The 20,515-nt window shown below is 39.2% G+C and overlaps 1 protein-coding gene across 3 annotated transcripts; it reads right to left on the reverse strand.

Moving 5' to 3' along the window:
• Window positions 1–3,878: 3,878 nt before the first annotated feature.
• TRIM65 (tripartite motif containing 65) lies at window positions 3,879–11,938 on the reverse strand. Of its 3 annotated transcripts, none has more exons than XM_031965837.1 (6): window positions 11,203–11,935; window positions 8,782–8,871; window positions 5,942–6,175; window positions 5,617–5,791; window positions 5,199–5,276; window positions 3,879–5,006 (listed from the first exon to the last, which is right to left on the reverse strand). In XM_031965837.1, exons 1-6 carry the CDS (start codon window positions 11,614–11,616, stop codon window positions 4,432–4,434), a joined length of 1,566 nt encoding a protein of 521 aa, XP_031821697.1. In that variant the 5' UTR covers window positions 11,617–11,935; the 3' UTR covers window positions 3,879–4,431. The 3 variants fall into 3 exon arrangements, with proteins under 3 accessions (XP_031821697.1, XP_031821696.1, XP_031821698.1); XM_031965836.1 differs by having other exon boundaries at window positions 8,782–8,877; window positions 11,203–11,931; XM_031965838.1 differs by lacking the exon at window positions 8,782–8,871 and having other exon boundaries at window positions 11,203–11,938.
• Between the last annotated feature and the right edge of the window lie 8,577 nt (window positions 11,939–20,515).

Below are 20,515 nucleotides of genomic sequence, written 5' to 3' on the forward strand. Positions count from 1 at the left end.
AGTTACCATAAAGGCAACCTTCCAACATCCTGATGAATTCCCAGTTCTTTCACAGGGTCCTATACAGCCTGCCCCAGACTTGTATTGTTTCCTGTGGTCTATACTCCCCCCAGAAGGAACACTCATGGTGGAGCTGCTGGAAAAGGACATCCTTCCCATTCCATCCCACTTGATTTGTCCAAATAACTCACTATAACTTGGAGATGCAATGTCTGGATCTTGGATTCCCTCCTCCAGAAAATTCCCCATCCTCACCCAGATCCTTAATCTCTCTGCAGAGATTATGGTTGCTTTTTTTTCTCTTAGAGACAATGCTCAGGACCCTCAACCTCTTTTCTTTTTTTAGGGTAGAAAACTGTGACTATTTTTGTGATAGAAACCTCTTGAGCAATCTGGTGAAGCTTTTGGATCTCTTTTTGGAAGAATTTTTGTTCGTTTTTGTTTTTGTTTTTGTGCCAGGCAATTAGGGTTAAGTGACTTGTTCAAGCTCACACAGATAGGAAGTATTAAGTATCTGAGGCCTAATCTGAATTCAGGCCTGTGCTCTATCCTAGCTGCCCCTGGAAGAATTTTTGTTTGTTTTATTAATGCCCAAAATAAAACACATAGGATTATAATGGAAACAAAGTTTTTAAAAGTTTAAAAATGTTATCAAAATTAAATCCCTTTCCCAGGTTATTTTTACCTTCTGAATCCAATTCTCCCTGTGCAACAAGAGAATTGTTTGGTTCTGCACACATATATTGTATCTAGGACATATTCAACATATATAGGACTGCTTGCCATCTAGGGGAGAGGGTGGAGGGAGAGAGGGGAAAAATCGGAAAAGAAATGAATTTAATGGATAATGTTGTAAAAAATTACCATGGCATGGGTTCTGTCAATAAAAAGTTATTACAAAAAAAAAAAAAGAATCAAATGCAGAAATGAGCGCAAAAAAAATTAAATCCCTTTAAAATTCACAGACTCTCAATTTAAGAATCCCAACTCTTGATACTTCAATACCTGAACTCTCAATTTTGAGGCTACTGTAGTAATTCCTAAACTTGTATGTAAACATTTTTAATGTGTATGTATACTAGCTCTGGAAGATACTTCCTCTATTCTGTACCCATTTCACAGCTCTGCACTGAGACTGGGTGACTTCAGGAAATTAGCTCCTCAATTTCCTTCTCTGTAAAATAAAGAGCTCCCAACTCTAAATCCTGATTAGTTTATGAGGTCGACTGTCTCCTTGCAGTCCCCATATCTTATTCTCCTGTTGCTGTCCCTATCACCCTATGTCCCTAACACCAGATGGAAAAGGCAACAGTAATCCAATCTGGAATACAAAGCAGCCAGAGAGGACATATATTTGAGCTATTCTCTATCTCTCTAAGACTATTCAAACTTGGAATAAGCCTCTTCTGTGCTCCAGGGACTGGATCTGGTTGTTTCTGATATTCAAGTAACCAATGTGCTGAGGAAGGAGCCTTGGGGTAGAAACAAATACCCAGGCATCACTAATGGAGAAACTGAGGGTTTGCCTACCATTTTCTGAAAAGCAGGATAATGGGAATAAACCTTGTTTCCCAGCTTTCTGCTTTCCTTCTAATCTGGGGAACAGTTTTTGCAGCCAGTTTTTTTTCATAAAGGCCTTATTTATTTGTTGGTTTGTTTGTGTGTTTATTCATTTATTATTTATTTGTTTGTTTGTTTTTTTCTGGGGCAATGGGGTTAAATGACTTGTCCAAGGTCGCACAGCTGGGAAGGGTTAAGTGTCTGAGGTCACATTTGAACTCGGGTCCTCCTGACTTCAGGGCTGGCGGTCTATCCACTGCGCCACCTAGCTGCCAATAAAGGCCTCATTTAACAAATATATAAAGAATTGAGTTAAATTTATAAGAATACAAGTCATTTCCAAATTGATCAATAGTCAAAGAATATGAACAGGCAGTTTTTAAATGGAGAAATTAAAGGTATCAATAATCACATGAAAAAATGCTCTATAGATCTTTTTGTAGGGATAAAGAACTAGAAATTGAGCAGATGATCATCAATTGGGAAATGGCTGAATAAGTCAAGGTATATGAAGGTAATGGAATATAATTGTTCTATAAAAAATGATCAGCAGGATGATTTCAGAGACGCCTGGAAAGACTCACATGAACTGATCCTGGGAGAAGTGAGCAGAACCAGAACATCATACACAGTAACAAGGTTATGTGATGATCAATTGTGATGGACTTGGCTCTTCTCAACAATGGGGTGATTCAAAGCAGTTCCAATAGACTTGAGATGGAAAAATGCCATCCACCTCCAGAGAGAGATCTATGTTGACTGAAGGTGGATTGAAGCATAATATTTTCACCTTTTTGGTTTTTTTCTTTCTCATGTTTTTTTCTCTTTTGGTTTGATTTTTCTTATACAACATGACAAATATAGAAATATATTTAAAAGGATAGCACATATTTACCTATTTTAGATTGCTTGCTATAAGGGAGGACTGGCACAGTGCAACAGGAGATTTGAGCTGCTGAAAGTAATTTCTGTGGCTAGGATCCACCCCATGGGCAAGACTCTTGTTATAATGAGATAGTTTCTTAACAGGAGACAGCTCCCTCTCTGGTTGGCTATGTGTGACCTCACAGACCCTTTTTAAGCCCACTGCCATTAGTAGGTCGATCTCTTTATCCTGGGGTAGCTGAGCCAAGTGGATGATAGCCAAGAAAGTTAAGGGGCTTGATAGTGAACACATGCATCTCTCGCAGACCAGATGTTCATTTGGGAGTTAACAGATCAGGGCATTATGTGAGCAAGGATGATAAAAACTTTAAGTTTCCACATGGCTGTTCTTGAGCGAGTTATCAGTTATTAAACTATGATTCAAGAAATCGTGGCCAGAGGCCTCTGAAGGCCTCAGAGGAGGCAACCAGGTAGAATTAGTTGACACTGCAAAGGTCAGTGGCCAGAGGTTTTCTGATGCCCTGGGAATTAGGAAAGACTGGCAATGTAAAATACTAATGCTAGGGCATTCACAAATGAAGTGACTGCCCAGGGTTAAGTATTAAACGGTATTTTACACTCTTAGGAAGGGGAATGATGAGGGAAAGAGGGAGAAAAATTTGGAACACAAAAGTTTTACAAAAATGAATGTTGAAATACAAAAATATATTTACATATATTTGGAAAAATAAAATACTATTGAGGAATAAAAGGAAAAAAATGTTCTATTAGAATAAATTAGAGAAATGTGAATTAAACAATTCTGAGATATCACCTCACCCCATCACATTGGTAACAGAAAAGGAAAATGATAATATTGGAGAAGCTGTGGGAAAAATGGAACACTAATACATTGTTGGTCCAACTATTCCGGAGAACAATTTGGAACTATGCAATTCCAACAGACTTGTGATGGAAAGTGCCATTCACTTTAAAAGAAAGAACTATGGAGACTGACTGTGGATTAAAGCATAGTATTTTCATTTAAAAAAAAAATTGTTGTTTGTTTGCTTGGTTTTTTCCCCCTAGCATGACAAATATGGAAACATGTTTCAAAGAATTGCACATGTTTAACTTATATTGGATTGCTTGCTGTCTTGGGAAGGAGAGGGGAGAAGAGAAGAAAAATTTGGAACACAAAGTTTTACAAAGGTGAATGTTGAAAACTATCTTTGCATGTATTTGGGGAAAAATACTATTTAAAAATTGTGTAAACCCTTTGATCCATCAATACCACTATTAGATTTGTATTTCAAAGAGATCATAATAAAGGGAAAATGATCTACATGTTCAAAAATAAATTTATAGCAGCTATTTCTGTGGTGGCAAAGAATTGGAAACTGTTGAATAATGATATATGAATGTTATGGAATATTATTATTCTATAAGAAGTGATCAGGAGGATGATTTTTGAGGGGCCTGGAGAGACTTATATGAACTGATGCTGAATGAAGTGAGCAGAACTAGAACAACATTGTATACGATAACAGTAACATGGTGCAATGATCAACTTTGACAGACTTGACTCTTCTCAGCAATTCGGTCATCCAAAACAATTCCAAGAGACTTATAATGGAAGTGCTGTCCACATTCAGAGAAAGAATCTGAATGCAGATCAAAGGATACTACTATAACTATTTAGTTTTTTGTGAGTGAGGGGGTTCTAAGGCTTTTCCCTTTTGTTTTTTCTTTTACAACATGACTAAAGGGTAAATATATTTAACATAATTGTGGATGTAAAACCTATACGATTGTTTTCTGTCTTAGGGAGGGAAAAAAATTTGTAACTCAAAATCTTATAAAAATAAATGTTCAAAACTATCTTTACAGGTAATTGGAAAAAATAAAGTGGGGAAAGTGGGGCCCTGGCATTTGGACCTTCAGCTCCCTGCAGCATTTTTTAACAGAATCGTTTATCTGGGCTCCCCCACCCTCTTTAGATACTGGTCAGCTGGGACTAAGTGCCTCTCCCTGAGGCCCAGAATAAGGTTTGGCACCAGGCAGATGACAGAGGGTGATGGTTCTATCTTCACAGAGCCAGAAGACAGGATAGAGGGGCTCCATGAAGAAGGCGTTGAAGACATGCAGGAGCTGGACCTGAGGCTCCAAGCTATAGAAAGAGAGACGTCCAATGGGCAGATCCAACTCCATTCCAAAGAGGTTTCCAGGTTTGCCTGGAAGCTGTTGGGCCTCCCCATTGTGCCAGGCTTCGTAGCCCTTCTCCTGCACCCGAAGCCCCCAGGAATAAGGATTTCTCCCAATGTTGTCCGTCTGTCTGAGCTGCTTTTGCCGGGCGAGCCCAAGGTAGGTGACGCCCAGGGTCACTGAATGGTCAGACACTTCCACTTCCCAGTAATGCTTTCCTGCCTCAAAGCCCTGGGCACACAGCACTTGCCAGAGCTGAAACCTCCCAGGCTGGGCGGTGTGCTGGGACCTGAAGCCATGTTTTACCCGTTGGTTTTGGCGGGAAAGGTGGAAGTAGTGATTAGCAGTGAGGGGGTCAAAGGTGAGGTTGCGATAATCTGTGAGAAGAGAAGTGTTCCCGGGGTGAGGGCTTGTGGAACCACCGAGGGCTGACTTCCCTGCCCTGCCAAGGCTCGCCCCATCCCGAGGCCCAAAGCCCAACCAGCACAGACACATGTACACCTGGGCAGTACCTGAAGGACCCCTACGCCTATGCACTCAATCACTCACACATACATGGAGCAGCTTACTCTGTGTCAGCTTCTTCCTCAGATTGCACACCGGTCGTGGGATTGGTTCCAGGGAATTGGTCTCATGCTCTTGGTGCTCTAGAATTAGAGGAGGGGGCCTGATGGAGGGAGGCTGGTCCCCTTTTTTTGGGGGGATCCTCTACTTGCCCTTGAACCACTCACCGTGGCAATAGGAGGCTGGGGTCAGGGACAACCAATCCCAGACTGGGAGGGAGGAGGGACATTATTATATTTTTATTGAAGTTTTTTATTTTCAAAATATATGCAAGGATAATTTTTTTCAACACTGACCCTTGACAAACCTTGTTTTCTAATTTTCCCCTCCTTCCCCTCTCTGCCCCCCGATGGCATGTAATCCAATATATGTTAAGAGAAGGGACATTATTAACGGCCATCCAGAGTGGAAGGTCAGTCTTACCCTTGAGGCTGGGCTCAGCATCTCCAAGACTCACAGTGCCAATCTCATCCTTCAGCAGGAGTTGACAAATTTGGTCCAGTGTCCTCTTCAGCTTATTCAACGGAGCAGAATCTTCATCCCATTTCAATGAAGGCATTGGGGCCCAAGGCTCAGGGGGTATCAGAAGTAGGGACCTCTGAACCATCAGGGACAAGGGACCGTAAGTCATAAGGTCTGCTGGGTCACTCGGGAAGAAATCCTTCCCTCTTCCAGGCCCTCTTCGCTTTCACCTGGGATATCACCTGCCTCTCCCCTCCCCCCACCTCCCCATTCCAGTTCTGGGTACCTGCAGGAAGCTCAGGTCATCGGGACAGGACTGAAGTTCTTGGATCTGCTGGATGTGCTGCGCCAGGCGTTCCAGGTGGTCCCGAAGCCCCTGTCTGATCGCCCCGGCCTGTGCCAGCAAAGCTGCCTTTTCCTGCTCAATGTTCTGCAGGGCCATATCCCGTTGTGTTTCAAGGACCCGCAGCAGAGCAGTGACTTTGTTGGAGACAGCCAGGGTCAGAATTTGGGCTGAGTCCTGTGTGGGCAGGGGAGGAGGCTCGGGTTAGGGGCATCGGAGGTGGGCATGGGCGGGCAGAGTCAACACTGGGGCAGGAAACAGAGCGGGGTCAACCCTGGGGGAGGTAGAACAGAGACTGGAAGATTTGTATCCCGGGGACACAAGCACCTGACAGAGACTGGAAGATTTGTCCAGGGGCTCAGCCTCTGGGGGACACAAGCCCCTGTCCTGTCTGGTGAATTAAATACTGGCTCCTCATACCTATAAGATTTGCACAGTGTTTTCCTCATAACAAGCCTATAGGGGTGTAATTATTCTTATTTTACAGCTGAGAAAACTGAAGCTTGGAGATAATATGGTAAAGTTTGAAGAGAAATCTATTGGCAGTCAAGAGACCCAAGAGTTCATGTTTTGGCTCTGCTACTTATCTGCAATCTTATGCAACTTACTTCCCCACTCAGGGCCTCTTTTTAACAATAATTGGTAGGATCTATATGAACCTTGAAGGTTTATAAAGCATTTTTACATATATTATCTCATTTGATCCTTACAGCTACCCTGGGAGGTAGATACTATTATTATTCCCATTTTCCAGATATAGATACTGAAGCAGAGGCAAAGTGTCTTGGTCAGGATCACAGAACTAGCAATCGTGTGAAGGAGCACTTGAATTCAGGTCTTCCTGATTCTAAGTCCAGTTCTTTAACCACAGTACTGCCCAGCTGCCTCTTTAACTTTAACAAGAGGGCAGAGGGTGGACTGGATTATCATTTATGATAATCCAAAGCTATGATTTTATGAGGTTAGGAAGTGAACTTACATTTCTTGAGAGAGTTCTTTCCACTAAACTAGACTGCTTGGATAGCATCCTTTTCAATGAGAAAGTAGACTAAGAAAGCAGACAGAGAACTACTTATTAGTTAAAGCAGGGACTACAAGGGTTAAGAAGATCCTTGTGATTTATTTTGCCAACTGTGAAAGAGGTGAGGTTCATGTACGAAAATGTTTATGTATCAGCTCTTTTTGTGGTAACAAAGAATTAGAAATTAGGGGGATGCCTATCAATTGGGGAATAGCTGAATAGATTGTGGTATATGGATGTAATGGAATACTATTGGTTTATAAGAAATGATGAGCAGGTGGACTTCAGAAAAACCTGGATTTATATGAACTGAGTGAAAGGAACAGAATCTGGAAAATACTATACACAGTAACAACAACACTATGTGATGATCAGGTCTGATAGATTTAGCTCTCCTCAATAATGCAATGATAAAAGACAATTCCAAAATATTCCAAATAATTCCAAAATAGTGGAAAATGCTATCCACATCCAGAGAAAGAACTATGGAATTTAACTGCAGATCAAAGCACACTATTTTCACTTTTTTTTCTTTTTTGTGTTTTTTTTTCCTATTGTTCTGATTCTTTCACAACATGACTAATGCCAGATCTCAAAACTACTCTGCAAAAAGAAGCAATTATCCAAATTTTCTGGTATTGATTGAAAATCAGAAGGATAAATTAGATACACAAAACCTAAAACATGTATAATAACATGTAATTTCATAATCAATTAATCAATAGAGACTGTATTAAGGAAAATTAATATGATTTAAGAGCTATAATTGATACAATGATCAGTCACTATTCCAGAGAACCAATGATGAAGTTAGTTTTCTATTTCTTAACAGAAAGGTGAGGGAAGAGAGGTTCAAGATGATAGATACCTTCTCAAGCAAGAGCAATATGTAAGATTTGTTTTATTTTCTTATATTTATTTGTTACAAGGGAGGTTTTTCAGTAATAAACAGTAAGTAGTAATGGTGATCTTCGGTATCTTTCTTCTTCTCCTTCTCAGAGAACCATCCCATATATCAAATAGTATTTTTTAAAGAGACAAAGAAAAAAAAAACAAAACCAAACCCCAGCGCAACTTATTTGTACCAATGAAAAAGTATGAAAACATGTACAATGTATAATATCTGAGGACATCCCATTTCCATGAAGGAGTGAGTTGCAGATGTCTTCTTATATTCTTCATTTAAATTAATCTTGATTTTTATAATTTGTTACAATCAGTTTTGTATCTTGGGTGTGTAGTTGTTCTTTCTATTTACAACATTGTATTAACTGTGTATATTATTTTCTTACCTCTGCTTATTTCACTGCAACATTTCATGTGGATTTTTCCATGCTTTTCTCCGTTTATCACATACATTATTTCTTACCGCACAGTAATATTAAATATTAAGGTAATGTACAAAAAAGGGGAGGGTTCTGTTTTTTGGAGGGGGAGAATTGGGGAGGTAGTGATGATAACAAGAAAAAAAAAATGATTGTAAGTGAAACAAAGTAAAAAATGCAATGAAAGGAACAGAAAGAGTTTCTGAAGGGGAAATGGAGAAGCAGGGCAGGGTTAGAAGGATGGTATTAAATTTAATCTATATATTTTAAATAAACAATAAGCTGTATAAGGTATCAAAAGTAATTATCTTTTTCTGTTCTCTGTATAAGAAAATGCCCATGATTGTCATATTCATAATTAAAAAGAAAACTTTCTTTCCTTTCCCCAATGTGAAGGATAGTAATTCTGGAGGTGTCAGGAAGGGCTATATTATTACCTGGATCTTCTTACTCTTCTGTTGCAGCTCTTGAAGTTTTTCTTTAGTCTGGATTGACTGCCTCCTGTTTTCTTCCAGCTGTTCTTCCAGCTGTTTCTAATGATATCCATTAGATCAGTAAGCAAGCCAATATCATACCAGGTACTAACTAGCATGGGAACTGGAAGACCCGAGTTCTGCCATAGAACTTTACCATTTACTCAGTATGACCTAAGTTATTTCATGTCCTCCTTTGGGCCTCCGTCTGTTAAATGGGAATAATAATCTCTACCATTTCTATATTTATTGTGGAGATCAAAACAAGCTTATGGTACCTATAAAGTGCTAAATAAAAAGTTCTTAACCTCTAGAACAGTGGTTCTCAAAGTATGGTCTAGAGAATCATGGGGATCTCTGAAATCCTTTCAGAGGATCTACAAATTCAAAAATAGTTTTTATTTCCAATATGGTAAATGTCTATAAATTTAATCCAGATGAACAAAAACGCCTTGGAGAGATCCTCAATAATTTTTAATAGGATAAAGATACTGAAAACAAAAGTTTGAGAACCACTGCTCTGGAAGATCTAAACAATTATCTAGAGCAGGTGTGGGTAATGTGAAACTGCTTGGTCTGGCCCTGCCAGGGGACAATGAGCTTAAAGCTAGGGTACAACCACCTTCTACTGTTTGAGTTTCATAGGTCGATAATTTTATGCGCCCTTTAAATGCTATTATAAATATCCTTGGCAAAAAATAACTTTCTCCATCCCTGATTTAGAGGCAACAATATAGAGAAAATGAAATTAACTAACTTGGTATTCCTTGGACTCACCATTCATTCCCTCTCCTGCTCAAAAGCTTTCCAATAGTTTTCATAATGACTGATTATGTGGCTCATTGTTTAGATTTGGAGGGCTTTAAGTAAGTGTAAATGGCAAAAGTTTTATGTTCAAGCCAGAAACCCCAAGCGTCTTTACCTCCCAGATTGATATCTTTGTAAATGGTAAACTGAGCTATATTTTGTCTCAACTCTTACCCCTTAGTAACCAAATGTTCAAGGCCTCAGACAAACTGAGACCTGGGAAAGACCTTAATAAAAGGCCAAGGTCACAAACAGCATCCTGGGCCATCACTAGTCACCTAGACCTTTGTTTTACCACTGGATTTTGATGACTGAAGGAGAAAGAGGCTGAGGACTTTGCTCAGACTTAAATCCAATTCATGTGCAAGTTGAAAAATCCCCTTCTGCGATGTTTCTGGCCCAGTTCTGGAAGGAAGCATGGGTACCACCACTATCACCACCAGGCTTTCCCAAATGGGTTCTTCTGCCCAGGCCTGGAAAGCATTTCCTCCTCACAGCCTCAGAAACCCTAGCTGCTTTCAAGGTTCAACTCAAGTGCTTTGCTGATCTCCTGAAACGTTAATGGTCTCTTCCTCCTCTTCCTATATATCTATATCTGTCTATGTAGATAGTTAAGATATAGATATATAGACCTATAGATGGATATAGATCTTTATACAGATAGATCAATATCGCTATGAACTGACAATTATATATTGATGGCTAGAGCTATAGATACCTATAGCTATTCAATATAGAAATATAGATCTATCAATATAATGTGTATATACATATAGATATATGTGTGTGTAAATGTATAATTTTGTCCACAAGACACATTCCAAAAGAAAAATACCTCTTTTCTGAGTGATTTTTCTTCTTTTATTATACATTTTGTCTGTTAAGAGTGGGTGTCATTGAGCTAGTGGGCCAATTTAAACTTCACTTAAAGCAAGAGTCGATGTTAAACCACGTGAGGGGAGTTTTCTGTGAGAAAAGTTTTTAAAATTTAGATTAAATGCAGAAACTATCTGGATTATTATGGATGTCTTTGAAAGTTACTAGATGAACTGGAGAAGCATTAATTAAGATCTGACTCAATGGCCCTTATTTATTCTTACAAATCAAGATTTTTATGGGCTGAAATTTTTAAATTAAAAAACATTTAAAATGTCACGTAATTAGATGAGTTTTTTGAACGGCAGATAATTTCATCTTATGTCTTTATAGCTCCAGCACCTAGCCCATTCATTGCAGGTGATTAAAGAATAATATTTATACGTGTTAGATTTCATTTGATTAATAACACTGTGGGTAGGTGTATTATTATTGCCATTTCACAGATGAGATAACGGAGGCGGAGACTGGCTAAGTTACTTGCCCAGGACCACACAACTGGCCAAGTGTCTGCGTCAGGACTTCAATGCGGCTCCCCCAGACTCCAACCCCAGCGCTCCCCTCCAGCGGACGTCCCCGTCGCCTGCAGCAGCCGAGGAGGGGGTTGTGAGAGTGTGGGAAGGCTGCGGGGAGGCTCGGCCCGGCCCGGCCCGGCCCGGCTCTGCTCTCTCCCCCCCACCCCCTCGCTTCCGGCTCCCTCACCTCCCGCTCCTTGCGCTCCACGTCGGGCAGGATGCGTTGGTGGCCCTGGCACTGGTCCACGGTGCAAGCGCAGCAGATGCACTGCTTCTCGGTCCGGCAGTAGAGCTCCAGGGTCCACCCGTGCCGGGGGCACCGGGCCGCGGATGTCGGGCCGGGCCCGGGCTCCGGCGCCGCCCCCTGCCACTCGGCCGCCCGGAGGGTCTCCACCACGTCGCACAGAGCCCCGTTCTTGTGCAGCTCGGGGCGCTGCGCGAACGGGGTGCGGCACTGGGGACAGTCCACCTCCTGCAGGTTCCAGTAGTTTATTATGCACGCCCGGCAGAAGTTATGGCCGCAGGGCAGAGTGACCGCCTCCCGGTACAGCTCCAGGCAGATTGCACAGAGCAGCTTCTCCTCTAGAGGCAGGGTAGCCATTCTTTGGCTCTAGCCAGGGGAGCTCCAGGGCCCGGGAAGGAAAGCCCTCGGGTCGCTGCTGGAGGATAGCCGACTCTCATTAAGTTGTGGAGGAAGGAGAGGGGTTGGCGGGCTGTCCTAGGATCCTCCCCTCCTTTGAGTCTTAGGCAGGGACACTAGGCTGTCTACTCCCCCGGAGGTGGGGATGCGGGGAGGAGTCAGAGCGGAGAACTTGAGCTCGCCGGGCCTGCTTTGCGAGGCTCTCAACCGCCGCGCCCAGGAGTCCCAGCAGACGCCCAGCGTGACCCAATCTCTCTTCTCCCAGTCCCCCACCCACTTCCTGCGCTCTTGTCCCGGCTTTGCTCCCGCCCAGAGCCCGATCAAACCCCTTCGGCCTTGTGTGCCTCCTCTTCCTCCCCTTTTTCCTGTTCTGTTGTTCCGACTTGAATTCTGAAGCTGTGTTATTCTGACCTTGACTGCATGGTTACTCAGGCCTGGTGACAAAGGTTAGCTGTCCCCATCCCTGCTCTTTTGTGGCCATTTATTAAGCGCTGTGTGCCTATGGCAGAAGATGCAAAGAGTAAAACCTTCCCTGGCCTTAGAGAGCTTTCATTAAACGGGAGAGACGTGCACATATAGTACAAAAATATGCAAAACGGACCCAAGGAAATGGTGAGGGAAGGTGGGGGGGGGAAAGGAGTTGCAAAGGAAGGTAAATAGCAATTAAGGGGATCCAGAAATTCTCGTGCAAAAGATAAATCTTGAATTGAATCTTCCAAATGCATTTCCAGGCATGGGGCACAGGGGAAATATCCAGAACATTTTTATTATTTTTTAAAATTTAATAGCCTTTTATTTACAAGTTATATGTATGGGTAACTTTACAGCATTGACAATTGCCAAACCTCTTGTTCCCAATTTTTCCCCTCTTACCCCTCATCCCCTCCCCCAGATGGCAGGATGACCAGTAGATGCAGAACATTTTTCTAACAAGTGACATGTCACAAAATAAGTTGATGAGTGGAACAGGTTAGGTTCACAGGACAAAACAGTCAATGACTATAGCAATCTAGTGTTTGACAAACCCTAAGACCCCAGCTTTTGGGATAAAAATTCACTATTTGACAAAAACTGCTGGGAAAGTTGGAAACTAGTATGGCAGAAACTAGGCACTGACCCACACCTAACACCATATATACTAAGCTAAGATGGAAATGGGACCATGATGTAGATATAGAGTGATATTATAAGCAAATTGGAAGAACAAAGTATTTTACCTCAGTCTGTGAAGAAGGAATTAATTTGTGGCCACAGAAGAACTGAAAATCATTACTGAACACACACACACACAAGATACTTTTGATTATATTAAGTTAAAAAGTTTTTGTACAAACAAAACTAATGCAGACAAGATTAGAAGGGAAACAATAAACTGGGAAGACATTTTTACATCCAAAGGTTCTGATAAAGGCCTCATTTCTAAAATATATAGAGAATTGAATCAAAATTTATAAGAAATCAAGCCATTCTTCAATTGATAAATGGTCAAAGAATATGAACAGACAATTTTCAGATGAAGAAATTGAAACTATTTCTAGTCATATGAAAAGATGCTGGATTGTTGATCATTGTTGATCAGAGAAATGCAAATTAAGACAACTCTGAGGTATCACTACATACCTGTCAGATTGGCTAAGATGATAGGAAAAGATAATGATGAATGTTGGAGGGGATGTGGGAAAAGTGGGACATTGATGCATTGTTGGTGCAACTATGAATGGATCCAACCATTCTGGAGAGCAATCTGGAACTATGCTCAAAAAGTTATCAAACTGTGCATACTCTGATCCAGCAGTGTTACTACTGGGCTTAAATCCCAAAGAGATCTTAAAGGAGGGAAAGGGATCCACATGAACAAAAATGTTTGTGGCTTTTTCATAGTGGCTAGAAACTGGAAACAGTGTATGCCCATCAGTTGGAGAATGGCTGAATAAATTATGGTATATGAATATTATGGAATATTATTGTTCTGTAAGAAATAACCAACAGGATGCTTTCAGAGAGGCCTGGAGAGACTTACATGAACTGATGTTAAGTGAAATGAGCAGAACCAAGAGATCATTATACATGGCAACAGCAAAATTATACAACTATCAATTCTGATGGACATGGCTCTCTTCAACAATGAGATGATTCAAACCAGTTTCAATTGTTTGGTAATGAAGGGAACCAGCTTCACCCAGAGAGGGAACTATGGGAAATGAGTGTAAACCATAACATAGCATCTCTACTTTTTCTATTATTGTTTGCTCGCATTTTTGTTTTCCTTCTCAGGTTTTTCTTTTTTTCTAGATCCGATTTTTCTTGTGCAACAAAATAACTGTATAAATATGTATACACATATTGGATTTAACATATACTTTAACATATTTAATATGTATTGGACTACCTACCATCTAGAGGAGGGGGTGGAGGGAAGAAGGGGAAAAATTGGAACAGATTTTGCAAGGGTCAATGTTGAAAAATTACCCATGAATGTTTTGTAAATAAAAAGCTATAGTAAAAAAAAATAACAAAGCATACAGATAGATATTGATAAAATCCGTTACAGTTTCATTATCAAATAAATTTGCTTCATCTTTATTATAAGATAAAAAGGCATTTTCTCCCTTTAGGTCAAAACAACTGTTATGATTATTATTATTTTTTTAAATTTTATTTATTTATTTAATAGCTTTTTATTTACAGGTTATATGTATGGGTAACTTTAGTCAAACCTCTTGTTATGATTATTTTTAATGTTCTTTCATTACTTTTTATCATTTGGGGCTCAGGGCCATTCCTGCAACTTTTGATAAACTAAAAATGTCTTCTGTTAATATTGACCTCACCTGACTAAAACTTCATGAAATGAAGTTAAAAACTTTGGCATTACTGAAATAGAAGTCAAAGAGAAGTTTGAGCCTTCTAACGTGATATAGTTATTTGAAGAAGGATCCAGACTGTAGTTGATTCCAGGTTTATCTTGGTAACATATAAATCCCTTTCTCCTCAATCAGAACATTGTGAACCTGTTAAATGTCATTTAATCTAGAATCTGACTTGGTTTACCTATAGAGTCTGTTTAACTAGATTTGTTTCCTTTAGGGAATTATGAGATTATTGATTTGGTTTAACTAAATTTGTTTAATGTTTGTAACATTGAGGGAAGCCTGGGATTATGTATCTTTTTTATCTTCTATGGCCTAAGGGGATATCTGAGATTGCAATATGTAAAATAATCATTTTTCTCAAGTAATTTTGTCTATAAAAAGTCTTGTTAAAATCCTAATCTTTGTTCAGGGTAATTTATTTATCTATTTTTGAATCCTGAATCTGTCCTTAAGCATAATAAAACTTAAGATTTTACTTCTATAATTTCTGCACTGCAGTAGATTTATTTCACCAACAGTAACCTAACAAACAAATTCAAAGAAGAGATATTTCTTCCCTAGCACATTCTTTGAAATGTTTTGGCACAAGAATACTATACGGCTTTGCAATTATGGTGCCCTTTTGGACTTCAAGGAGATATATGTCAATGGAGATGGTTATGTACAGGGCAGGCCAGAAATCATATTATTTTTCTCTTCAGCCGAAGTGAACCCTCACATGGACTAACCACAGTAAACTATGTGGTTATTTCACCAGTGAGACTTTCTCTTCTGAGGGAAAAGAAACAAACAGGCATAGCCCTGGGGTCACAAAAGGGATCCGAATGGTAAATCAAAAGAGCAGGAGGTAACTCGGGAAGCTGTATTGGGAAATCGGGAAAGCATAGTGTTTATCAACACTGAAATGAAACCACAGCAGTACCAGTGAGATCAATAGTTTTCGATTCCCAGGCCATGAGAAATGCTTAGGCAGGTCCTGTTTACCTGAGTTTACTCAGGGGGACAACCCCATGTCTCGTAATCTCTTCTTCCCTCCCAGTTTAGGGAGGGCAGAGACATAGTATGAAGAATTTGTTTTGCTTTCTGTTTTGTCATTTATTTGAAAGGAAACCAGTTTCTCTAAAAACACGTGGTCATGCACAGAAGTACTGATTAGTGTGTATCCTTGAGAGTTGAAATTAAGAAAGAGTGTAGTCTGTGAAAGAACACCATAATTTTACTGATGCTGAGAGATGTTCTCCAGATAAAAATGGAGGCCTGGAACAAGGGACTGTCCCCCTGAGTAAACTTAGCAAGACAGGATCTGCTTTAATGTTTCTCATGGCCTGGGAATCAAAAACTATTGATCTCCTCGTTCATCATATAATTTTCTTGTTGCCATGTACAATGATCTCCTGGTTCTGCTCATTTCGCTCAGCATCAGTTCATGTAAGTCTCTACAGGTCTCTCTATATTCATCCTGCTGGTTATTTCTTTTCTTTTTTCTTTCTTTCTTTTTTTGCTGAGGTAATTGGGGTTAAGTGACTTGCCCAGTGTCACACAGCTAGGAAGTGTTAAGTATCTGAGATCAGATTTGAACTCAGGTCCTCCTGATTTCAGGGCTGGTGTTCTATCCACTGTACCACCTAGCTGCCCCTAGTGATCATTTTTTACAGAACAATAACATTCCATAACATTTGTATACCGTAACTTACTCAGTCATGCCCCAACTGATGGGCATCCACTCACTTTCTAGTTTCTGGCCACTAGGAAAAGGGCTACCACAAACATTTTTGCACATACAGGTTCCTTTCCCCACTTTAAGATCTCTTTGGGGTATAAGCCCATTAGAAACACTGATGGATCAAAGGGTATGCACAGTTTGACAGCAGTTAGAGCATAGTTCCAGATTGCTCTCCAGAATGGTTGGAACCATTCACAACTCCACCAATAATGTATCAGTGTTCCAGTTTTCCCATATCCTCTCCAACATTCGTCATTATCTTTTCCTGTCATCTTAGCCAATCTGACAGGTGTGTAGTGGTATCTCAGAGTTGTCTTAAATTGCATTTCTCTGATCAATAGTGATTTGGAGCATTTTTTTCATATAACTAGAAATGGTTTCAATTTCATCTGAAAATTGTTCATATCTTTTGACCACTTATCAATTGGAGAATGGCTTGATACATTTTTCTATAGATTTATCAAAACAGAATTTGGGCGAATATTTAGACCCAAAGAGCCTGAAGCAGTGTTGGTGAGGGAAGGCAAATAAAGGTAGAGTAACCTTGTGGAGCAGTTTTCTCAAACATTTCTATTCCTTTGGTGCGTTTAAAAGATAAATTATCATTAGCAAAGAGCTAGAAACAAAGACAATGTTCATCCAATTGAGGAACAGGTAAACAAATTGTGGGGTATATGAAAGTGACTGAACATTAATGGATACCTAAAAATGATGAACATGTTGAATAGAGATAAATATGGAAAGACATTGACTGATGCAAAGTAAGCATTAGCAGGATAAAAACAGAAGCAGGAGAGCAATACACAACATGACTGTATCTATGTTAAGTGGAAAGACCAACAAAACAATTGAAACAGAATGCTGCCAAGTTAAAAATGATGGTTTGGTCTCAAAGGAGATACATGAAAAGACACTCTCCCACCCTCTTTGCAGATATGGCTGACTATAGGTATTGGGATACTGCATAGAATGTTAAGATTTTTAAATAAGTTTTTCAGTTTTATGAAATTTTTTTTCTTTATGCTTTAGTTTCAAAGAATGGTTCTTTGAGAGGAAGTGGAAGATGACTATGTTGGTAAATATAGATAATGTAAATATACACTATATGAATATATGCATATATGTTTAAATTGTATATGTATTTGCATGTATATACACACATTTAAAAAAAAAAAAAAACCAAGCCAAAGTATACTCCGAAGGGCTGGAGCCAAAGGCATTGCCAAGGAGAAAAACTTGAGAATGAGTAATACTACCAGCCATATAAGGTGCCAGCCAAGAGAAACTGATTAGCATTACTCATCAACCTTTCATCTTTTAACCCCATTCCTTCCCTCCTTTTTTTGTTATTATTGTTCAGTTGTTTCAATCAAGTCTTACTCCGTAATCCTGTGGTTACAGGCCTTCTATCCATAGGTCATTCTTGGTAAAAAAAATAATGGAGTGGGTTTGCTCTTTCTTTTTCCAGTGGCAAATAGGTTAAGTGACTTTCCCAAAGTTACTTCACTAATAAACATCAGAAGCTGGATTTTAATTTGGATCTTCCTGATTTCTAGTCCAGTGCTCTATTTACTTTGCTACTTAGCTGTCTCTCCTCCTTCCCCCTACATATACTTCTAAAAGTATTAATGCCCTCATTACTGTACAATAATATAGAAAACTCCTATTTTCTGCTTTCATGGTGTCGTACCACACATAGCTCCTTCCATTCTGGACTGTATTGGTTCTCAACTGCTTAGTTGTCTTTTAAGAGCTAATCAGAGGCATGGCCAATCATTATTTAGTCAATGGTCAGGGTCACTTTCTAATTTTAACAAGGAATCTGTTCATAAAGGGTGATCAGGCATTTTATAGTTAACTTAGTATCATTATCAACCCCTTACTAGTTGTGCTCAGATCCTTGGCAGAAGGGTTGGTCAGCTCCCCTACACATATATTAACAAATATTTTATTAAAACATGTTGTAGTTCTGCTGAACAGATATCTCACTTTCTCGTCTTTCTATGCAATTCACAAATCCTGATCTGGCAATCAAGGGCTTCGGGATTTTGGCTACAAAATCTTCCTGACATGGTGCTCTTTTCTAGAAGCACTGCAGTCATCTCCTTTGACTCAGCTGCCACCAAACTCTTGATTCACTAGTTAACTACCATGGTTAGACATGCCTCTCTTAGGTTTATTTCTTAGTCACCTATATTTAGGGATAAGAACAGAAAACAGAAGAGGCAGCCAGGGACTTGAGGTGCATTAAGACTTTACTAAATACGTATATGTTCTTGCTCTGAGCATGTAGCTGCCATAGTTACTGTGTAGTGGGAAATGAGGAGAGAAATGTTGCAAATGCTTTCAACATTTAAAGATGTTACTGAGGAGTACTGATGCAAAATTTTAAAAATTTATTAAAAGCATTTAATTTTCTCTGGAAATATTTGAGAAAGAGGCCCTATATTTTTCTTCTCTTGGCAAGAGTAACTCTACTTTAGAACTTATCTCCATGGTAAACAGATCAGCTTACTTTGTATTTTGGTTTATTTCCAGAGTAGTCTACTTATAAAGCTAAAGGTTACTGTTATATGTTCATAATTTGAAGAAAGGGTATACTAGTCTCCCTGAGAATCTAAACTAAGACTTGCATAATGCATTTATTTATTAATTATAAATATTCTGAGTTTCTTGTAGCAATGAACTAGATAGTAGGATATGGCAAACCCTTGTCTGAGAACTTTATATTCTTTTCATCCTTCATTGTGGGGAACATTGTTACCTTGAAGTTAAAAAGTTATTTAGCATAGTTCACCTTGATATTTACTTCATTTTCTTCAATATCTAGTGGCTAGAAATTGTTTGGAAAAAAGTTTATTTAGTTTATGGAGATGTTTGAGAAGTAGTTTCTCTCTGCCATGGCTTGTAATATCAAAAAGCTTTCTGACTTGTGCCTTAAACATTGAGCTGTGAGTCTTTCTCACCACATCTCCCTACTTTTCTAAAGCACTGTTTCTACTCTAATTTTGTCATTAGTTAAATTTGTAGGGTTCTTAAGTAAACCATCAAATCATTTGCAAAATGATCATTTTGTTTCTTCTTTGTCTATGCTTATTCCTTCATTTTTTTTTCTATTGTATTGCTATAGCTATGATTTCTAGAACTATATCAATAGTGGTGACACTGGACAATCCTGTTTTAGCCCTGATCTTTTTGGTATAGGTTATACGTGTACTAAGAGTATAATAGACTGAAAATAAAGGCTACTTCCTTGGTTGCTAGAGCTTTTAAGGAGAAGAAAGGGAGGGTAGCTCTAAGAGTTCACTGGCTGGCTTGACCTCTTCCTATGAAACACTTTACACAAAAGATCATAACAAATAGTGAATAGAAAACAAACCTATTTACCTTAGCAAACAGCAGAAATTGCAGTTTTACAGATTTAAATAAACTAGAAAAATACAGGGAATATGCTTTTTAGACAAAAGTGTAGTATCTCAGTTTAAAGCAAAATAGAGGTCCCAGTCCTACTTAAATGGAAAGTCTCCCCAAAGTCTTTAGGGAGACAAGCTAGAAATCAGGGATATATTGAGGAGCCAGCTTCCACTATAGCTTGCTGTCTGCAGTTTCCAGATTCTCTCTCTCTACCTTTCTTGCAGTTGAACTCAAAGAACATCTAAAAAGTATATATATCCACCAATTAGGTGGATAGAATATCTATGCATATGCAGTGGAACACAAAATATGTGTGGAAACCTGGCTTATACCAGAAAGACCTTGTTCTTCTCTATTAGAAATGATGCTTGAAATTAGTTTAAGATGTTTGTTGTTCAGTTACTTCAGTTGAGTTGAATCTCTGTGAAGACTCTGTGAATCTTCTCTTGGCAAGGATATTAAAAGTGGCTGGCTATTGCCTTTTCCAGTTCATTTTGCAGATGAAGAAACTGAGGCAAACAGAATTCAGTGACTTACCAGGGTCACACAGCTAGTGATTTGCCATTTCTTTCTCCAGTTCATTTTATAGACCAGAATACCAAAGCAAACAGAATTAAATGACTTGTCCATGTCAGAGTCAAGAAGTCTCTGAGACCACATGTGAATTCAACTTTTCATTACTGTTCACTATACCACATAGTTGCCCCTTTTAGATACTACTTGTTATATTAAGATCTGTTTCAATGCTTTTTGATTTTAAAAACAACATAAAACATGTTGCATTTTAAGCAGGATCAGGAGATCATTATATACTTCAACAACAATACTACATGATGATCAATTCTGATGG

This window comes from Sarcophilus harrisii, chromosome 4 (genome assembly GCF_902635505.1).
Source record: "Sarcophilus harrisii chromosome 4, mSarHar1.11, whole genome shotgun sequence".
Classification (NCBI taxonomy): domain Eukaryota; kingdom Metazoa; phylum Chordata; class Mammalia; order Dasyuromorphia; family Dasyuridae; genus Sarcophilus; species Sarcophilus harrisii.

Coding starts and splice junctions, on each gene's coding strand:
- TRIM65 (XM_031965836.1), bottom strand. CDS start 11,616: ATGGCTACCCTGCCTCTAGAGGAGAAGCTGCTCTGTGCAATCTGCCTG. Junction 8,878..11,202: donor TGGAGCGCAAGGAGCGGGAG/GTGAGGGAGCCG, acceptor GGATATCATTAG/AAACAGCTGGAAGAACAGCT. Junction 5,007..5,198: donor GAGGAAGAAGCTGACACAGA/GTAAGCTGCTCC, acceptor CTCTTCTCACAG/ATTATCGCAACCTCACCTTT.